The following is a 20,082-nucleotide window of genomic DNA, read 5'->3' as shown; positions in this document are numbered from 1 at the left end:
CTTAAAAAACGGCGTCTCTTCGTTCTTCGAATCTAAACCGCGCAGTTTTTATGATCGAGGCATCCGTATGCTGCCAGAACGTTGGGAAAAGATTATAGAAAACGATGGAGAATATATCATTGATTGAATAAAGATTTTTGTTTGCCTAATCACTGTGTGACTTTTACTCACAAACTCCGCAAGAACTTTTGCACTCACCCAATAAAAGATCGCACAAATGCGTCGGTTAAGGCTTCCTTTAGGCACGTATATATAGTTTCCTTCAAATGAAAGCCATCAACGTAGCGAAAATAATTTACCTGTAAAAATGACAATTTAATATAATATACAAACTATATATTGCTTTTATTTTCAAAAATAAAGAAATTCTGGTGGAAATATTTTGTTGAAAGTCTTTCTCAATTTCCTCTCAATTCATTTAAACTCATTAAGTCATTAAGATTCATAAAGGATTATTAAGAATCATTAACAATTATGAAGATTTATTAACATTTGTAAAAATTAATTCAAATTTGTTCACATTTATTAAGATTTATTAAGATTTATTAACCCTAATAACCAAATCTGTCCGAAACAGATTTTGCCAGACGCCTGCTGCAGGAGTTGATGACAAACTGATGTCAAAATTAATACAGATTCTGCAATATCAGATGATGTCGGCAGAATGCCAGCAGCATTGAAACAAAATCTGATACAGAAGTTTGATATCAGATTGACGTCAACATTTGAATAGTTTCTGTTAAGCAGCCTGACGGCAGATTGACGACAGAAAGGAAACAGATCCTGCCGTGCGCAGTCTGACGGCAGATTGGCGGCAGAATTCAAACAAACGCGGTTTAATACCATGACGGCAGATTGGCGGCAGAAAAGTAACAGATCTTGCTGTTCACAGCCTGACAGCAGACTGGTGACAGAAATACAACAGATTCTGCCATATTCATTTTTACATCCCCCCTCCCCCTTCCCATTCAGTCATGCATATTATGTGAAAGTAATTATTAAAAAACAATACAATATACGAACGTAATTGTTTTTATTTATCACACAAGACAAAACGAGACAGCCAATCAGATTCACAACAGTGTTTACCGTAAATAGCGGAACACGAAGGCGACGATGTTTCTTCTCATAGCCTCAGGAAGTGACGACACACGGTGACTTCGAGACGATGTTGGAGTAACTAATAAAAGAGTTTGTGAACGGTGAAGTGGCAATTTGCTACGATATCTGTAAATTGAAATTATATTACAGTTGCATTTTTCTAATTACAGTTATGTATAATATATGTTTAAGTAAATACATGAATTAAAAGTTACATTGTATTAATGTCACAATTTCCCACAGTATATACAATACACGTGTCGTATTCATAGTGGCATAGCAAATTGTAGCATCCATTGTAACTCTTAATAATTGCTGGGATGAGACGGGAAAATCAGAGAAATCTGGATAAAAATATTTACCTGTGTCTCTTGCGTTCTTCGGTAATAGATTTATCGATCCTCCATGACATCCGATCCTCCTGTGATGACCTAAACATGTAAAATGTCCGGGAGATACCGTAAAGTCGACACAGAGTACCAATTGTCTATGCCCAGAAGTCGAAATTATTTGCCCGTTTCAACCGATTTTTGGGAGCTACGCCTATTTCTCTTGTGTCTCCGCTCGTCCAAAGATCCCTTCAAGGGAGGACGGTCACGCCGCTCAGGTATAAGCTGTCATGTATCATTTATAGGGATCTTCGAAAAGAAAAGAGAAGAGAAGTAGGCGTAGCCTTAAAAAATCGGCTAAATCGGGCAAGTAATGCGGGAAGCACACACTTTTGCATAAAGGTATAATGCATAACGCATAAGGAAATGAACCAATCAGAGTCTTTCATTTCTATTGCCACGCTTGAAGATTGGCTTCCGAAGATCCCTACAAATGATACATGACAACTTATACCTGGGCGGCGTGACCGTCCTCCCTTGTAGGGACCTTTGGACGAGCGGAGACACAAGAGAAATAGGCGTAGCTCCCAAAAATCGGTTGAAACGGGCAAATAATTTCGACTTCTGAGCATAGACAATTGGTACTCTGTGTCGACTTTACGGTGTCTCCCGGACATTTTACATGTTTAGGTCATCACGGGAGGATCGGATGTCACGGAGGATCGACGAATCTATTACCGAAGAACACAAGAGACACAGGTAAATATTTTTATCCAGATTTCTCTGATTTTCCCGTCTCATCCCAGCAATTATTAAGAGTTACAATCGATGCTACAATTTGCTATGCCACTATGAATACGACACGTGTATTATATTTACTGTGGGAAATTGTGACATTAATACAATGTAACTTTTAATTCATGTATTTACTTAAACATATATTATTCATAACTGTAATTAGAAAGATGCAACTGTAATATAATTTCAATTTACAGATATCGCAGCAAATTGCCACTTCACCATTCACAAACCCTTTTATCAGTTACTCCAACATCGTCTCGAAGTCACCGTCTGTCGTCACTTCCTGAGGCTATGAGAAGAAACATCGTCGCCTTCGTGTTCCGCTATTTACGGTAAACACCATTGTGAATCTGATTGGCTGGCTCGTTTTGTCTTGTGTGATAAATAAAAACAATTACGTTCGTATATTGTATTGTTTTTTAATAATTACTTTCACGTAATATGCATGACTGAATGGGAAGGGGGAGGGGGGATGTAAAAATGAATATGGCAGAATCTGTTGTATTTCTGTCACCAGTCTGCTGTCAGGCTGTGAACAGCAAGATCTGTTACGTTTCTGCCGTCATTCTGGTACCAGACTGCGCACTGCATAATCTGTTGTATTTCTGTCGTCAATCTGCCGCCAGACTGCGTACGTCAGGATCTGATACGTTTTTGCCGTCAATCTGTCACTAGATTGTGTACGTCGGGATCTGCTTTGTTTCTGGCATCAGTCTGCCGTCAAATAATGTTGCCAGACTCTGCCGTCAGAATGCGGGCACAATGGACAAGCAGTTGGCACCAATCTGCTGTAAACCTCTGATTCATTCTGCCGTCAATCTGCTAAAATATTGCTATTAGGGAAGATTTATTAAGATTCATTAAGATTTATTTAAATTCATTAAGAATCGTTACGACTCATAAAGATTCTTTAAAATTTATTACGATTTTTAAGATTCATTAAAATTAATTAAAATTCATTCATTCATGTCAAAAATTAATTTTAATGAATCTTGATAAATCTTGATATTTCTTAATGTTTCATACTGAATTGTAATGAAAATAGGCCAATTGTGTTGTTCAGTATTTCCATCAGAGAAATTATGAATGTGACTTACAACTTGAGAATATCTTTCATCATCCTGATTTTCAAATGCATCTATTTGCTCCAATGTTGAAATTGGTAGTCCTTGTGGTATCTCCACTGCAGAATAACGGTCTTGAGCACATTTCAAAATTTTCATTAACGTTCCGTTCATTTTCCTGAAAACAAAAATGAGCCATATAATTGCAGTTCCAAATATTATACATTACATAACATAGCACATACAAGTTAATAAGTATGATATATAAGAAACCTACTTCACCTCTAGTTCTAAATTGGCCAATCGTTCTTCCATTTTCCTAAAATTATACATAAATATGTTAATATATGCTATTAATTTTATTAATATCAGTAAGCGATTTATTTGTATCTGTAATTTAATTTTCTTATTATGTTTTTTTTTTATTTTATAAATACCTGGTCTTTGTATTCTCTTTCTGGACTGGTACTTCCTCTGCATACATATATTCTTCTTGTTGCTGAGATATATTTTGCTGGGTATTCGCAGTTGATGCTATTTTCTGAAACTGAGGCAAACATTCATTAGCATAATATGTTTTATCGTACTCTGTACGTAGTGTAAAGTCTGTGTGAGTCTGTGGTTCAATATATTCTGACATCGGAATATATCCAGCATCAGAAGTAATCTTTAACTGTGTTGGTCTTTGTATGTATTGTTGTGTATGTATTTCTGGTATTTGTATGTATTGTTGTGTGTGTGTTTGTGGTGTTTGCATGTGTTACTGTGTATGTGTTTGTATTGTTTCGTGTTTGTGGTTTATGGTTTGTGGTGTAATGTTTGATGTCGAATTATTATGCTTTTCAATAATGGTTCTTATCTCATTTATGTCGTCGTCCATGAAACCAGGCATAATGGATGGTCTACTTATTTTGCGCTTAGGACTTTCATCAGATGAAGTCGTTTCATAGCGCTCTGGTTTTTTTATGATACGCTTCTGTCGATTCATAATCTGAAAGTATAATATATATATTGATATTTCTATTATATAACTGCAATTTTCTATGAGTGGGAAATTACAACTAACATGTATATTGTTTGTAACGTACACGTTATATTATGTGTTACATTTCGTTACATTACGATAACGTAACTGTTACATAACTGTGTTTACTGGGACTCTTCTGACTACACATTTTTTAGTTGACTCTGTGGAGTACACATTTTTTAATTAACTTTTCGGAGAGAAGACAAGAGAAGCATTTTATATTTTATTTAAAAAATCTTAATTTTTGCAGAAAACTGATTGATGAAGAAAAAAATTAATTCACGACCTCAACGAAAATCTTAAAAAAATTACTGCAAGAAATAAAGTTGTTGTTATTATATACCATTGTATTGGGTGAGTGCAAAAGTTCGTGCGGAGTTTGTGAGTAAAAGTCACACAGTGATTAGGCAAACAAAAATCTTTATTCAATCAATGATATATTCTCCATCGTTTTCTATAATCTTTTCCCAACGTTCTGGCAGCATACGGATGCCTCGATCATAAAAACTGCGCGATTTAGATTCGAAGAACGAAGAGACGCCGTTTTTAAGGCCTCCAAAGAGTCAAAGTTTTTTCCATTTAAATAATTTTGCAATGACCGGAACAAGTGATAGTCAGATGGTGCGATATCAGGAGAATACGGTGGATGCGTTAAGACATCCCATTTCAGGCTCTTCAGTTTGCGCAGCGTCTTTTTCGAAACGTGTGGTCTGGCGTTGTCGTGATGAAAGACGACTCCCTTGCGATTTGACAAAATCGGACATTTCTCTTTTATTTCTCGATTCAGATTGGTTAATTGGCGACAGTACTTGTCCGAATCAATCGTTTCGCCAGCGGGGAGAAGCTCGAAATAGATTATGCCCTTGCAATCCCACCAAACAGAGAGCATCACCTTCATCGGGTACAAACTGGCCTTTGGCATTGCGTCACCATGCTCACCTGATTGTTTCCATGTCCGTTTGCGCTGAACATTGTTGTAGAGGACCCATTTCTCATCGCCCGTCACTAGTCGATCCAAAAACGACTCGTTATTGAGCCGCCCGAGTAAAGAAACGGCTGCAGAAATTCGCTTGATTTTGTTCTTCTCGGTCAGCAAATGGGGCACCCATATATCGAGCTTCAAATCGAATCCCATCTTTTTTAAACGCCGAAAAGGGGTTGATCGGTCAACGTTTAGTGCTGTAGTAACTTCTTCTGTTGAAATTCGCGGATTATTGAGCACTAAAGTACGCAAAACATCGTCATCAATGTCAGAAGGTCGACCAGAGCGTGGCTCGTCTTCAAGGTTAAATTCTCCGCGCCGAAATTTAGCAAACCATTTTTCCACAGTTCGTTTAGCTGGTGCTTCATCCTGATAAACATCCTGAATGTTTTTTACGGCTGCGGCAACGTTTATTCCCTTCCGAAACTCGTAAAGCATAACATGCCGTAAATGCACCTTATCGATACTCATTTTTAAAGTGATATTTCTCGAAGCAGTTTGTATGAAAACAAATGATTTTTTTTTTAATAACAGCTGAAGACGTCACCTTTCCAACGTTATATAATATGTAGATGGAAGTATTAATGACAACACTTTACGACGCTTATAACTCCATCTATTGAAACTCCGCACGATCTTTTGCACTCACCCAATACAATATTAAAACATACGCGCAATAATTATCTATAATTTGCATATATGGGCGTTTATGTAATTATAAGTAATATAAAAGTCATGACAAATTAATGTGGCCGCGCGTTATCTCTGTCGCGTCATTGCTAGAAATCGTCCGAATTCTCGAAATTATTTTCTTCCCGAATTATGAATATAAAACAATGTGGAAAGGAAAACAAGGGGGTGAAAGGGGAGACGGCGACGTCTGCCTTACGATAACATCGCTGCTGGCTTGCTTCAGTTTATCGTCGCGATTGTCTATTCGCTGGTGGTGAGACAAAGACCGATTCTCCGTTTTTATTTAAAGCCAGCGGCACACGGTGCTTGTTTTCATGCTGGATTGTTTGTTGGATGAAAATACTGCGTTCTGATTGGTGCATTTCATCCATCTTCGGAAATGTACCAATCAAAACGTAGTATTTTCATCAGCAAGCAATCCAGCACGAAACAAGCACCATGTGCCGCTGGCTTTAACCTAGCTCGCTCATGAACATAGCACAGAGCAAAACCAAATAATTATGGACATAGCACGGAATAGTACCATTAAATCGTGGACATTAGCTTAGTAGTTCATGTCCATGAAAAATGGACCCAGCTGGCGCTTCGAATCATCCAACTTTTCGATAACGCTGTAAATGCAGCCATGCCCGCTCTCAGGCTTCTCTCTGAAAAGAACAAACCTAAAATCAGAAAACGAACAGACCTAGTAGAAGTGTCGGCGTGGCCACTCTCAGGTTTGTGTTTTAGTTTTGCGATTGTTGCTCGTGGAATTAAGTTGCAAACATTTAATAACAGATATGATTTATTATAAATTTAATTACGTCATATTTGTTTGTATAAAATGTAATATAGTCAGATAAATATAATAAAATACGGTTCGAATAAATGATTGTAATATGTTAACCTATAATTTAATTTTTGCATTAAATCATAAATTAAATATATTATTACATAAATATTATTGTAATAAGTAACGATAAAAAAATAATGAAAATAAATATTGCATAGAATATTGATATGTCATATCTGAAGTATATATAGTCTTTCTCTCTTTTTTCCTCATAATATAGGAAAGTTGTTTTTAATATATTATTTTTTTTATAACATATATATTAGAAAAATAGCCTTCTTTTAAAAATATAATGCAATGAAATAGATAAATATTGTTTGCTAATTTGGTTGAAACTTATAAAACTTTTTGGCACTTATAATATACACATATGCTAACTATATATTAAACATAAAACTGTTGAATTATATAATTTAATATATTTTAATTATATTAACAATATGTAATATGTGTGTTACAATACTGTATATATTACAATATTTATAGCAACATATTTATCTTTTTTATCTTTTTGCTTTAGTACAAACTTGAAATTAAGACACTATAATTATTAAATGTCATATTGTATTGATTTAATCAGGAATATACCAAGATATATGTAGTTATACATATATGTATATATTTAACAGAAATTAATAATGGCTTTGACATGGAATGAAAAATATGAGCTTATTACCAGAAATTTGGCAGAATGGTTGGGAGATGAGAAACTAAAGAGTATTCTAAAAGAACGTGACCTCAAACTATATTGGGGTACAGCTACAACTGGTAAACCTCATATTGGCTATTTTGCACCTATGTCCAAAATAGCAGATTTTTTACGAGGAGGAGCAGAAGTGATAATTCTCTTTGCTGACCTCCATGCATATTTAGATAATATGAAAGCACCATGGGAGCTTTTAGAACTTCGTACTCAATATTATGAAGCTGTAATTAAAGCAATGTTAAAATCTATTAATGTTCCACTAGACAATTTAAAGTTTGTCAAAGGAACAGACTATCAGTTGACCAAGTAAGTTGATGTTATATTAGAACTATAAATTAACTAGAGAACTATAGAACTATCTCTTTTATATCATTGTAGCAGTATCATTAATAGAGTTCGTTCTTTTTATCATAATGTATTATTATCATGGTTATGAAAGTTATGTTTTTAAATAACATTACCATTATATATTAACTATCTGCGAAAGTAATTATTATTACAAAAAAATTACCATTATCATAACATAAGAAATAACAGTTTTTTACAAGTTATATAGCACATGTTTTTACAAGTTAAAAAGTTATAAGTTTTAAAGATTTTTTTCTTAATTCACTATAACTTATCTCCTATTATATGTGTTCTATAGCCCATATTCTGAACTATCTTTTATCATTAAAAGCGACTCTAAAAATGGATTATAACCAATCAGGAAACTTATAATCACTTTTAATGATAAAAGAGAATTCAGAATATGAACCTATATATACAGTGCATATTTCATATGCATTGATAAAAGTAATGATTATATTTATTATTATTACCCACACAATATAGTTATAGTTATTAACAGAAAGAATAATTTCTAATGGTAATAGTATTATAAGTAATGCATTTTTACTTTGCAACCTAAAAAAATTCAAATAAATATAAGTGCAAAGTTGCATTGTTTTTAAGATATATTTAGTACATAAATGTTATTTTTCTTTTAAGGGAATATACATTAGATGTATATCGCCTAAGCTCGATAATAACGGAGCATGATGCAAAAAAGGCAGGAGCTGAAGTTGTCAAACAGGTTGCAAATCCTTTGCTATCTGGTCTTCTTTATCCAGGGTTACAAGCACTCGATGAGCAACACTTACAAGTAGATGCTCAATTTGGTGGCATTGATCAGAGAAAGATCTTTACTTTTGCAGAGAAATATCTGCCCATGTTGGGATATGATAAACGTGTCCATCTAATGAATCCAATGAGTTAGTATCAAACAGAAAAATAAATTAAAGTCTTAGGGCTGGTTGTTCCAACTTCTTGGTAAATTAACTGACAGTTAAATCATATGTCTGTCTTTGTCCAAGTTGAAGGAAAAACAAAGACAAATGTATGATTTAACTATCAGGTAACTTGCCGAGAAGTTGGAACAACCAGCCCTTAGTGTACATTTTTACTTAAATATGATTTTCTATAGCTTCTTAATCATACTTATTCAGTTCCAGGTTTAGCAGGAGCAAAAATGTCCTCATCTGAGGAAGACTCAAAGATCGATTTATTGGATAACGCTGCAGCAATAAAAAAGAAATTAAAGAAGGCATTTTGTGAGCCTGGCAATATTACAGATAATGGTGTTTTAGCGTTTTCCAAACATGTTATATTTCCGCTATTTAGAGATGATGAAGTTTTCAACATACCAAGAACTGCAGAATTTGGCATGTATTCAGTATTTATGTTATGCGATCGACTTTACAAATACTGAAAAGTAATAACTATTTAAAGTAAATTTAAAAATAAAAAATAATCAAGTATTTTTATCTTACTTTTATCTTATTTTATCTTACTTTTAATATTAGGTGGTAATATATCCTTTACTAAGTATGAGGACTTGGAGACTGCTTTTGCAAAACAGGAGATACATCCTGGTGACTTAAAAAATGCTGTAGAAATATACATCAATAAACTTCTAGATCCAATCCGCAAAGAATTTGAGACACACTCAAAATTGAAGACTTTGGCAAACAAAGCGTACCCTCTACCAAAAAAACAAAGTAATTTATTTAACATTAGTTACTATTATGTAATATTAGTAACATTGGTTACTATTATTTATTATTAGTTTATTATTGTACCAAGTAGCTCTATGTATTTAATAACAAAATGGTTAACTTCTTACAATTTATTAGAATATATACGCGTAATACATTAATTGTAACATTTGATATTTAGAAACTACAGAAGTGGAAATTACTCCTGTAAGACTGGATATTCGAGTAGGGAAAATAATTGAAGTGAAAAAGCATCCTGACGCGGATTCACTCTATGTAGAAAAAATAGATTTAGCGGAACCGAGTGGTCCACGTACCATAGTCAGCGGCTTAGTTAATTATGTACCTTTGAATGAGATGGAGAACAGAATGGTAGTGGTCCTTGCCAATCTAAAACCAGCAAGTCTCAGAGGAATCTTATCACATGGTATGGTGCTCTGTGCTTCAGTGTAAGTATTTTATTACTAATAACATAATTAAGCAGAACAGTAATGTTATAACACTAATATATACATATACATTTTATAATATATATAATTAATAATAATATATATAGTAGTACATGTATATTAACAAGGGAATTACACGAGGTATAAATCATCGATTTGATTAAATTTTTGTAGGTAGGTCGAAAATCGAAGAATATTTGACTTGTGTTTTATCGTTTGCTCAGATACTCGATAATTTTAAAGCTATTCAACAATAAAGTTTGAAGTTTAGTTAGTACAATGCAGATTGTTGAAATTTATCAACGCAGGAACAGTGGGTTAAGTACAAGCAAGATAGGATTAGTATACTTTTATTTAGTACACAATGATATTATCAAAAAGGAACACAATACACTTGAACTCGGTCTTCACAGTATATAGATTAACCTAACTCTATATAAGAAGCCGCCACTTCCTCGAGCATACGCTCACGATGACTAACTAACTGACTAAAGACTTGCTTCTCCTCCTACCACACGCGCGCCACGCATATGTCCGCTGACACATTAGTGCAAACGTCACAAAGCGCGCTAGACAAAAATTCAAATTCAAACCACAAGATTCCTTCGGTCTAAGCACTTTGTTGGTTTGGCAACTACTTGCAACTTAGTACAGATCGTATAAAACCGCTCCTTTGGAAGAGCTTTAGTTAATATATCCGCTAATTGAGATCTTGTAGGAATATACTTAACGACTATCTCCTTGGCTTCTACTTTCTCTCGTACATAATGAAAACGCAAATCAATATGCTTGGTCCGTTTATGGAACTCTGGGTTCTATGCCAACCGTATTGTGCTTTGATTATCAACATTCAATACTGTCGCTTCCTCACAAGAATAACCTAAGTCGCTCAATAAGCCTCTCAACCATATTGCCTCTTTGGCTGTCGACACTGCAGCAACATATTCCGACTCTGTCATGCTTAAGGTCACAAGACTTTGTCTCTGTCATGCTCAAGGTCACAAGACTTTGTCTCTGTGATGACCAAGTTATTAGTCCACCGGCAAACATAAATATCACTCCAGTTGTCAATCTCTTCATTGATAAGTCGCTCGCAAAATCCACATCTGAATAACCTACTAGTCGTAGATCATTTTTCTTGCTATTATACAATATTCCTACTTCTAACGTATCTTTCAAGTATTTTAATATGCGCTTTACCGCCTGCCAGTGACTATTTTCATAGCCGTTTAAAAATCTACTTACATAACTAATCGCAAACGCAATGTCGGGTCTCGACACGGTTGCTAAAAACATCAATAAACCTACCGCTTCTCTGTACGGTACATTACATGTTAATCGGACATTATCTCTAACAGGCTGCAATAATGCGTGTGGGTCTGCAGGTACGGCAACTTCTTTCGCGTCATTCATTCCGAACCTGCTCAGTACTTGTTCAATATAATTTCTTTGGCTCAAAAACATCTATTTGTTACTCCGATCACGATATATTTGTAGACTCACAAACACTTCTGCATTTCCCAAAATAATCTCAAACATTTCTTTAAGCGCATTCGTTACTTTGGCAATAGAGCGTTTTGATTTGGCAGCTATGAGTCCGTCATCGACATATAATGCAAGATAAACATCGTCATTATCTACCCTGCCGCGAAAAATACATTTATCCGCATTGCTTTTCGTGAAACTAAAATACTTTAGGAATGATACAAACTCTCGGTTCCAAATTCTCGATGCCTGTTTAAGACCGTATAACGCTTTCTCAAGTCTACACACTAGAGTCTCGTTTTTCACTACATGTAATCCTTCTGGTATTTTCATAAATACACGATTTGCCAATTTTCCGTACGAAAACGCTGTCTTTACATCAAATTGTATTAGCTCTAAATTTCTTTGCGTAACCATAGCAAGAAATACACGTAACGAATCAAACCTAATTACCGGGGAAAATGTCTCTGAGTAATCTTTTCTGGGTTTTTGCATAAACTCTCGCAACCAGTCTCACCTTGTAGCGACATATCTCTCCTGTCGGTGTCCGGGAGATTCGAAAAACCCATTTTGAATCAATCGGATTTTGGCCCGGTTCTTGGAGAATTGTCCACGTTCCATTCCTCTCGTGTGCATCTAGTTCCTCTGCAATAGCCTTGACCCATTTTTCAGTATCCGATTTAGATATGGCGTCTCTGTAACTTATAGGCTTATTACACTCTGTAAGATTTACCTCATATCTTGCCGGTCGCTTAATCTGGGTGCGATCACGTAGCTGACGTGAACCTTCGTCAGGCGAATGATTGGTGTCATCCGACGACTCATTCTCCTCATCGCTTATTATCCTTTCTGGGACGGCCATAGTTTTAGGTCGTCGGCTTTCATCCTCGTCTTCAATCTGCTCGTGTTTTTGGTTTGGCAGCTTGATTAGACTACCTGTCGACCTTCTTGGGCTAGAGCAGTTTCTTCTTTCATTGAATATTACATCTCTTTATGTGGCCCTTTTTCTTACAGTAAAAACACTATACCAGCCGAGTCATTTTGCTGGGTTTTTTCTTCTTCTGTGAGACACTATCTTGCTTTTTCTTGCTCTTAACTGTTACAGCGGCCAACGCACTTGCCAATTCGTCATCTCGCGATAATCTGCTTTCCTTTTTTATTAGTCGCTCTTGTAGTCCATGTATGGTTTGTGAAGCAGGTTCCACGCTGTCCCAGGCTGTAATCAGAGTTCCATATTTCGTAGGCAGGCTCCCCAAAATTTTCGCCATTATATCCATGTCTGATACAACCTCACCAACATCCGTGAGCTGCCTAGCCATATTTTGTACTTTAGCCACTGCTGTACCACTGACAAGGAGATGACGTCAATTAGAAAATCGTTTTTCGAACGAGTCATAGTGCGTTCGATAGCTTGTATGTAGGTGATGAAAACCCTAGAGCCGTTCGTGTCAATGCGCCTTTGTTTAAGAGAATTTAAGAGACAAAGTTAGGGTCACGCAACTACGTCGCATATAAGCAGAACTTTATGACCTCTTTCGAGTAAGCGGCGTAGCTGAAGAGACTAAAGCTCCCACACATAGATTTTTGCACCGGCGGCGAGCGTTCGGATCTCACCGACGACCTCATGGTTTTTTTTTCTTTTTCTCTTTAATTTTCGACATATAGTAATACGTTATTAATAATTATTTATTTATTTTTTAATTTATTTCGCTTTTATATAAAAAAATAAGGACATTTCGGGATATTTGAACGCAATATGAAATAAAAAATATACAAGGTGGTTGATTATAAGTTGCCAACTCGAAATGTGAAGGTAGATTGGGTTAAGATAAACAAAAGTCCTATACTGTTTTGCGAGATTCGCAATAATTATCGAGTTATTAATGACAGAAATCTGAGGAATGGGAGCGCGCCGACATAGATGATTGGAGAAGCGTTGCAGCTACTCAGGCCACAGCACGGCCCACTTGACCAAGCAACTGTTGGCGGCGTGCGGCGAGACGTATGTCCGGCGAGATAAAACAACGAATAGCAGCGCATTGTTTTCCCCTCACCGCGCACCGGCATCAGTTTCTGGATCAACTGGGCCGCGCTGCGGCCTAAGCAGCTGCAACGCTTCTCCAATTATTTATGTCGACGCGCTCCCATTCCTCAAATTTCTGTCATTAATAACTCGATAATTATTGCGAATCTCGCAAAATGGTATGGGACTTTTATGTTTATCTTAACCCAATCTACCCTCACATTTCGGGTTGGCAACTTATAATCAACCACCCTGTATAAATCGTATGAATTGATTACATATTTTTCAAGCAACGTATAAATTTTATACATGTCAAAATCAAATACAAACTTTATAAATGTCTACATATTATAAAATGTTTCCATCGCTTCGCAGTGTTGTGTGTGTTAAATCCAAGATTTAAATGTATGCTTCAATATGCATGGTATGCGTCCAAATTAGCTGACGAAAGAGAAATGTTTTTAAATGTTAACCAACTATGCTTTCCTCCAAATATTTATAATAAAAAATGCGTATGTGAACAACATAATTCATTTATAAAATGTTCGTGGTGCGACAAAGTTTTATGTTTCCAATGTTTTTACATGAATTTTCATCCACAACACTGCGAAGCGATGGAAACATTTTATAATATGTAGACATTTATAAAGTTTGTATTTGATTTTGACATGTATCAAATTTATACGTTGCTTGAAAAATATATAATCAGTTCATACGATTCATATATTTTTTATTTCATATTGCGTTCAAATATCCCGAAATGTCCTTATTTTTTATATAAAAACGAAATAAATTAAAAAATAAATAAATAATTATTAATAACGTATTACTACGGAACGTATTAGTACGGAAAAAAACCATGAAGTGAAGCAATCGTCGGTGGGATTCGAACGCTCGCCGCCGGTGCAAAAATCTATGTGTGGGAGACTTAGTCTCCTCAGCTACGCCGCTTACTCGAAAGAGGTCGTAAAGTTCTGCTTATATGGGACGTAGTTGCGTGACCCTAACTTTGTATCTTAAATTCTCTTAAACAAAGGCGCATTGACACAAACGGCTCTAGGGTTTTCATCGCCTACATACAAGCTATCGAACGCACTATGATTCGTTCAAAATACGATTTTCTAATTGGCGTCATCTCCTTGTGAGTCATTCGCGGCCATCTTGTATTCATGAAACCGTTGCAACAAAAGCAGTTTGTTCGATTCTGAAGTTCTTTCATGAATGCTACTCAGCTTTGTCCACATCTCATGAGACGTCTGACAAGTAATTAAATACTCAAGTTGAGAGTACTCAATGGCCGACGATATAAGGAAAGTCGCCCTTGCATCATCCTTTATCCACATCTTTGTCTTAGCTGCCATTGGATCTCTTGGTTTTATTCGCGTGTCCATTACCACGTCGTAGATTCCATGCGCCACCAGCACAGATACCATTTGAAACTTCCAAATCTGGAAGTTCTTGCCGTCGAACTTCATCAAACTTCTCATAAGAGATCCTCCGACATTTTGCTATCGAGCAAAACTTCGAGTTCAAAGAGTCTTCAATACGAATCACGTATCTCGTGTCGTACCGGCTCCTTCCTTCCTGATTTTTACGAACTTTACTCCTCTCTCACTTGCACTATCGCGAAGTCTGGGTCCATAACCTGTTGAAATTTATCAACGCAGGAATAGCGGGTTAAGCACAAGCAAGATAGGATTAGTATACTTTTATTTAGTACACAACGATATTATCAAAAAGGAACACAATACACTTGAACTCTTCACAGTATATAGATTAACCTAGTTCTATATAAGAAGCCACTTCCTCGAGCATACGCTCACGATGACTAACTAACTGACTAAAGACTTGCTTCTCCTCCTACCACACGCGCGCCACGCATCTGTCCGCTGACACATTAGTGCAAACGTCACAAAGCGCGCTAGACAAAAATTCAAATTCAAACCACAACACAGATAATAGAGCGTATATAAGCAAGCGCTTGCAACGGTAGTGGAGCAGCCTAGTCGCTTACCTGGTGTGTTAGCGATTCGAGTTCAATTCTAGTTGCTGTAAGATGTTTTTTTTCTTTCCTTTCTTCTTTTTTCTCTTTATATTGCTTTAGATTTAATATTAATGTAAGTGTATGAACAAAAAGGTAAAAAAAGGCACCAAGTACACGCGCAACACGTATTGTGTTATATATGTACATAACATGAGTTTTTACAAGTAAAACTTATATCGTGTTAAAGATTTAGCATTTCAAATTCAAATTATTATTTTTTTAAGATATATTCACTCCAAAACAAGCGGTACATTTAAAATGTGGGAAAAATTTACCAAACTTCAAATGATCATAACTTGGTAAATAATAAAGATAGAAAGGTCTTTAGAAAATGAAAATAAAGCTTGGAATCTCTAATTAAAGGATCGATTTATTTCAATGTAGCGAGAAAAATTTATTTAAAATGGCGGGTGACAAAGTGGGAGCATGCGAAATTGAAAAATATTTGTCCGAGTTTGTCACGACACATGGCGAGAGTCAAGTGTCGTCACGCAATCGGGTAAAAAGCATTTGATAGTGATGATGATAATAATACAAAGTCTCCTCTTTAAAATGTTTTTTTAATCGTTTCGATACGATGATTTGTCGCCGAATAATTTGCATTTAAAGTAAAACACTGCTTTTTTCTTCAAATGTGAATAATTCGGCGAAAAATCGTATCGACACAATTAAAAAAGCATTATAAAGGGAAGACTCTGTACTATCACATGCTTTTTATCCGATTGAGTTGCGAGACTTGACTCTCGCCTTGTATCATTGCAAACTCGAACCATTATTTTCTAATTGTGCTTGCTTTCGCTTCATTAGCTGCCATTTTGAAGAAAGTTATCGGACATAATTGCGATATAAAATTTCGGAAAGTAGAAATTCGAACCTTTATAATGCGTTTGCGTTACATTTGACTCTTACCATGTGCCATGGCAAACTCGGACAAATATTTTTCAATTTCGCATGCTCTCGCTTTGTCATCCGCTGTTTTCAATAAATTTTTCTCGCTACATTGAAATAAATCGATTCTTTAATTAGAGATTTCAAGCTTTATTTTCATTTTCTAAAGAGCTTTCTATCTTTATTATTTACCAAGTTATGATCATTTGAAGTTTGGTAAATTTTTCCCACATTTTAAGTGTGCCACTTTTTTTTGGAGTGAGTGTATATATATGCCACAAAAATTGAGATAATAAGTTCTTCCTGGGCTCATTTTAAAGGTCAGCGTAAGGACTATATGAAACAAAATTGCTATTTAATTTCAAAATGGTGAATTCAATATGGCGGACCAAAATGAAATTGTTTTGGATTTGAATGAAACTCATTTTTCAGGAGTTTTTTGAGTCGCTGATAACGAATCTAAAGTAAAAATTTTCAAATTCAATATAGTCATATTTAATATAACTGACAAAATCTAAATAGAAAAGGTTGACTCACTTTTATTCATATTTCGTGGAATTTTTGAAGTATGGAATGGGATAGAGTGGAACTTTACACGCAGTGTAAAGCGTTAAATTCGTTATTTTTAATTTTGAAATTTTGACAGATTCATAATTAGTGACCCTAAAAATCTCTGGAATATGAATTATATTCAAATCTAAGAAAATTTTACATTTTGGTTCGCCATATTGAATTCGCTATTTTGAATTTTGAAATTTTGACTACAGATTCATAATCAGCGACCCTAAAAACCTTTAGTAAGATGTGAATTAAATGCAAATTATTTCTAGAAAAATGTCAAGCATAGAAAGGTTTAACTTTTCTATTTTGTCTATTAGTCTATCTATTATGGAACTATCATTGGCCTTAACAGATTAATATATTGGATTGTCGGAAAAGTCATGACGCGCTTTTGCAACAAATGACGCTAGTTCATTTTTGAAAGTACTAGGGTTATTTGCATCTATGTTATTGCTATGTTATTTGACAGCTGATAGTTCTAGCTTCATTTTAAGAAAACAAATTGAGCGATTTGGTTGAGTTTTGGAGATTACAACAATTAAAAAAAAATGGCATTCATATACTGTACAAAAGTTGGCGGTAAAGTTTTATGGTGATAGTGCTCTCATATAACCAGTGCTGGAAATTAAGCGAGCAGCACGAGCCGATTTCAGAGGCAACGCCCGCGTTTCCCCCACTACCTCTCGAAGCGCGGCGGCCGAGCTGCCGATCGCGCGTGAGACGCTCTGCCTCAAGAACAGTCTCATATACGATGCAAAATGGGATCGCACCCTTTGTCAAATCAAAAGTAAAATATTTATTTATCCTAAAAAATAATTCTTACTCTCATTGGTGGTAAAATATTACGCTTTTATTTCTAATATAATAAATTCTCTTTAATAATAATATAGTGATAATAATAATTAAGAATATAATTATTAAAGTTTTGTTAATAGATTTCCACATTACCCATGAGGTACTATTGTTGATGCGTTCTTTTTTTAAGCGGTTTCCCCAGTAAGCCTACTCCACTAAAAATTAATGAAGATGAAATATATGGCTCAGCAGGAAAGCGAAATGCTACATTGTAAGAAATATAAAAACAAAAGAGGAAGAATCAGTACAGAGCGCAAAATGACCAATTTTTATCAAAACATTAGTTGGATTTTCTTGCTCGTTTATATGTCGATTTTACTAGGGATGATATATCCACAGAGATTTTGGAACAGGTAGTACGCATCAACGAAGATAGTGATGCATCGCTCAAAGATGAACGTTTGTCTGTTTTTATGATTTTCATTTTACAAGGAGATGACGCAACCTGTTTCATCGATTTCAACACGAGTCATAGCACACTCGATAGCTATGATGCCGTGTATAAACGCCCTAACATAATATGCGTGAATGCGTCTTTGTTTACGAGTAATTTGCAGTTAAAGTTTGGCTCGCGGAGCCGTGCCCCACATAGGGCGCAAGTTACGACACTCTTTCACGAAGCCGGCGTGACTGAGCAGACAGAGGCTCCCGCGCCGCGAACACTTTTGCGCCGACGACAGCGTTCGAGTCCCGCCTACGACTGGTTCGTTTTCTTTTTCGTATGTAAAGACATGTAATAAATATTTTTATATTGTTCTTATGTATAATTCCTTTTTTTGTTTCTACGCTATTAATCAAGGCTAATTAGGAGAGTCGGGTCTTTCAAATATGAACACAACTTTTTTATTAATTACAATAAAATGTTTTTTCCGTGTAAATCTATTTCGCATAAATATTTCGTATGGTATAGGAAAGAAATGGCCAGACAGTGATTATTTTGTGTGAGAGAAACCCGAGAGCCGTTAGAACCGTTACAAGTGGAAAGGAACCCTCTTCTCTTTCCCCTTCTCGCAGAGGGATTCTCATGTTTTGTGACGTGCTCGCTTCATTCTCTGGGCAGTCTTCGTAACGTGAACAGTGAAAAACTCGTGTTAAAAATGGAAACTACGTTTGTAGATGAAGCAACGATCAGTTATGTGCAAAATCTAGCAAAATGTGATATTACGAAAGAAGAGTTGACGGACGCAATAGAATATCTTCGAGGTAAATATATTGAATGTGTGAGCAATGGAAAGATATATTTGTACGTATTGTTATTGGCCTTGTATACAATATCAATTATATTGAATTCATATTTGCAGATGTCTTGATACAATTTCCGTCCAGTCTTGTTGACAGTCGCGAGGTATTTTACAACGTCAATCAAATATGTTTTCCACCAACTATACATAGTCAAAAGTGTATTTGTGCAAAAAATTATGCGTTCATTACGTGCAGTTGGTGCAAAAAACTATTATGTTTTACATACTTTTATACGGCATTCCATCCGCAGAGTTGCAACAGCATGACCACATTTTATAATACGTAACTTTCATTTGTGTGCCTTATATTTGTCTTATGTGTGTGTATGTGTTTTGATACGGACAAAAACATTTTATTGTAATTAATAAAAAAGTTGTGTTCATATTTGAAAGACCTGACTCTCCTAATTAGCCTTGATTAATAGCGTAGAAACAAAAGAAGGAATTATACATAAGAACAATATAAAAATATTTATTACATGTCTTTACATACGAAAAAGAAAACGAATCAGTCGTAGGCGGGACTCGAACGCCGTCGTCGGCGCAAAAGTGTTCGCGGCGCGGGAGCCTCTGTCTGCTCAGTCACGCCGGCTTCGTGAAAGAGTGTCGTAACTTGCGCCCTATGTGGGGCACGGCTCCGCGAGCCAAACTTTAACTGCAAATTACTCGTAAACAAAGACGCATTCACGCATATTATGTTAGGGCGTTTATACACGGCATCATAGCTATCGAGTGTGCTATGACTCGTGTTGAAATCGATGAAACAGGTTGCATCATCTCCTTGTTAGAAAAAGAACATTTGCATAAATATGTGAACCCAAACATAGAGAAAATTTGAAGACCAAAATTTCTAAGATGTGAATAACACGATGCGTCTAAAATTTTAAAGGATTCGACACCCTTTTCCTGCCGTGTTTTAAGCGAAAGATCATATTGCAAATCGCACAATTCTGCCTGAAGATATA

General features: G+C 35.6%; 3 protein-coding genes across 5 annotated transcripts in view; 2 read left to right on the top strand and 1 right to left on the bottom strand.

The window, feature by feature from the left end:
- Positions 1-2,507: 2,507 nt before the first annotated feature.
- Positions 2,508-4,003, bottom strand: LOC105189628 (uncharacterized). 2 transcript variants are annotated; one of them, XM_025300552.1, is made up of 4 exons: positions 3,733-4,003; positions 3,573-3,614; positions 3,329-3,473; positions 2,508-3,064 (listed from the first exon to the last, which is right to left on the bottom strand). In XM_025300552.1, exons 1-4 carry the CDS (start codon positions 3,933-3,935, stop codon positions 3,035-3,037), a joined length of 420 nt encoding a protein of 139 aa, XP_025156337.1. In that variant the 5' UTR covers positions 3,936-4,003; the 3' UTR covers positions 2,508-3,034. The 2 variants fall into 2 exon arrangements, with proteins under 2 accessions (XP_025156337.1, XP_025156333.1); XM_025300548.1 differs by having other exon boundaries at positions 2,508-3,053.
- A 2,618-nt stretch (positions 4,004-6,621) lies between these two features.
- TyrRS (Tyrosyl-tRNA synthetase) overlaps positions 6,622-20,082 on the top strand; it is a 58,384-nt gene continuing 44,923 nt past the window's right edge. Inside the window, exons 1-8 of one of the 2 annotated variants that reach the window (XR_003113167.1) lie at positions 6,622-6,713; positions 7,459-7,841; positions 8,526-8,788; positions 9,023-9,238; positions 9,380-9,574; positions 9,753-10,020; positions 10,195-10,986; positions 11,018-11,038. Coding sequence is in view for 1 of the 2 variants with exons in the window: in XM_025300475.1 (XP_025156260.1) it covers positions 7,468-7,841; positions 8,526-8,788; positions 9,023-9,238; positions 9,380-9,574; positions 9,753-10,020 (1,316 nt within the window). In the remaining variant the exon portion in view is untranslated. Of the gene's footprint in view, positions 6,714-7,458; positions 7,842-8,525; positions 8,789-9,022; positions 9,239-9,379; positions 9,575-9,752; positions 10,021-10,194; positions 10,987-11,017; positions 11,039-20,082 lie in introns of those variants that run through there. The other variant, XM_025300475.1, reaches the window with a different exon arrangement.
- On the top strand, positions 18,551-19,419 carry LOC112588998 (uncharacterized). Its single transcript, XM_025300488.1, has 3 exons — positions 18,551-18,579; positions 18,787-19,079; positions 19,178-19,419. The coding sequence occupies exons 2-3, from the start codon at positions 18,974-18,976 to the stop codon at positions 19,402-19,404; spliced, it is 333 nt and encodes a 110-aa protein (XP_025156273.1). The 5' UTR covers positions 18,551-18,579; positions 18,787-18,973; the 3' UTR covers positions 19,405-19,419.

Source organism: Harpegnathos saltator, unplaced genomic scaffold (assembly GCF_003227715.2).
Source record: "Harpegnathos saltator strain DR-91 unplaced genomic scaffold, Hsal_v8.6 scaffold109, whole genome shotgun sequence".
NCBI lineage: Eukaryota > Metazoa > Arthropoda > Insecta > Hymenoptera > Formicidae > Harpegnathos > Harpegnathos saltator.
This window is presented reverse-complemented; position numbering and strand designations above follow the sequence as displayed.

What these genes read in the sequence shown, in the direction of transcription:
- LOC105189628 (XM_025300548.1), bottom strand. Translation starts at nt 3,935, where the DNA reads ATGTCAGAATATATTGAACCACAGACTCACACAGACTTTACACTACGT. An exon ending in AATTTAGAACTAGAGGTGAA is followed by an intron (nt 3,474 to 3,572) that starts GTAGGTTTCTTA and finishes TTTTGTTTTCAG; the next exon opens with GAAAATGAACGGAACGTTAA. An exon ending in ATGAAAGATATTCTCAAGTT is followed by an intron (nt 3,054 to 3,328) that starts GTAAGTCACATT and finishes GCAATATTTTAG; the next exon opens with CAGATTGACGGCAGAATGAA.
- LOC112588998 (XM_025300488.1), top strand. Translation starts at nt 18,974, where the DNA reads ATGGAAACTACGTTTGTAGATGAAGCAACGATCAGTTATGTGCAAAAT. An exon ending in CGCAATAGAATATCTTCGAG is followed by an intron (nt 19,080 to 19,177) that starts GTAAATATATTG and finishes TCATATTTGCAG; the next exon opens with ATGTCTTGATACAATTTCCG.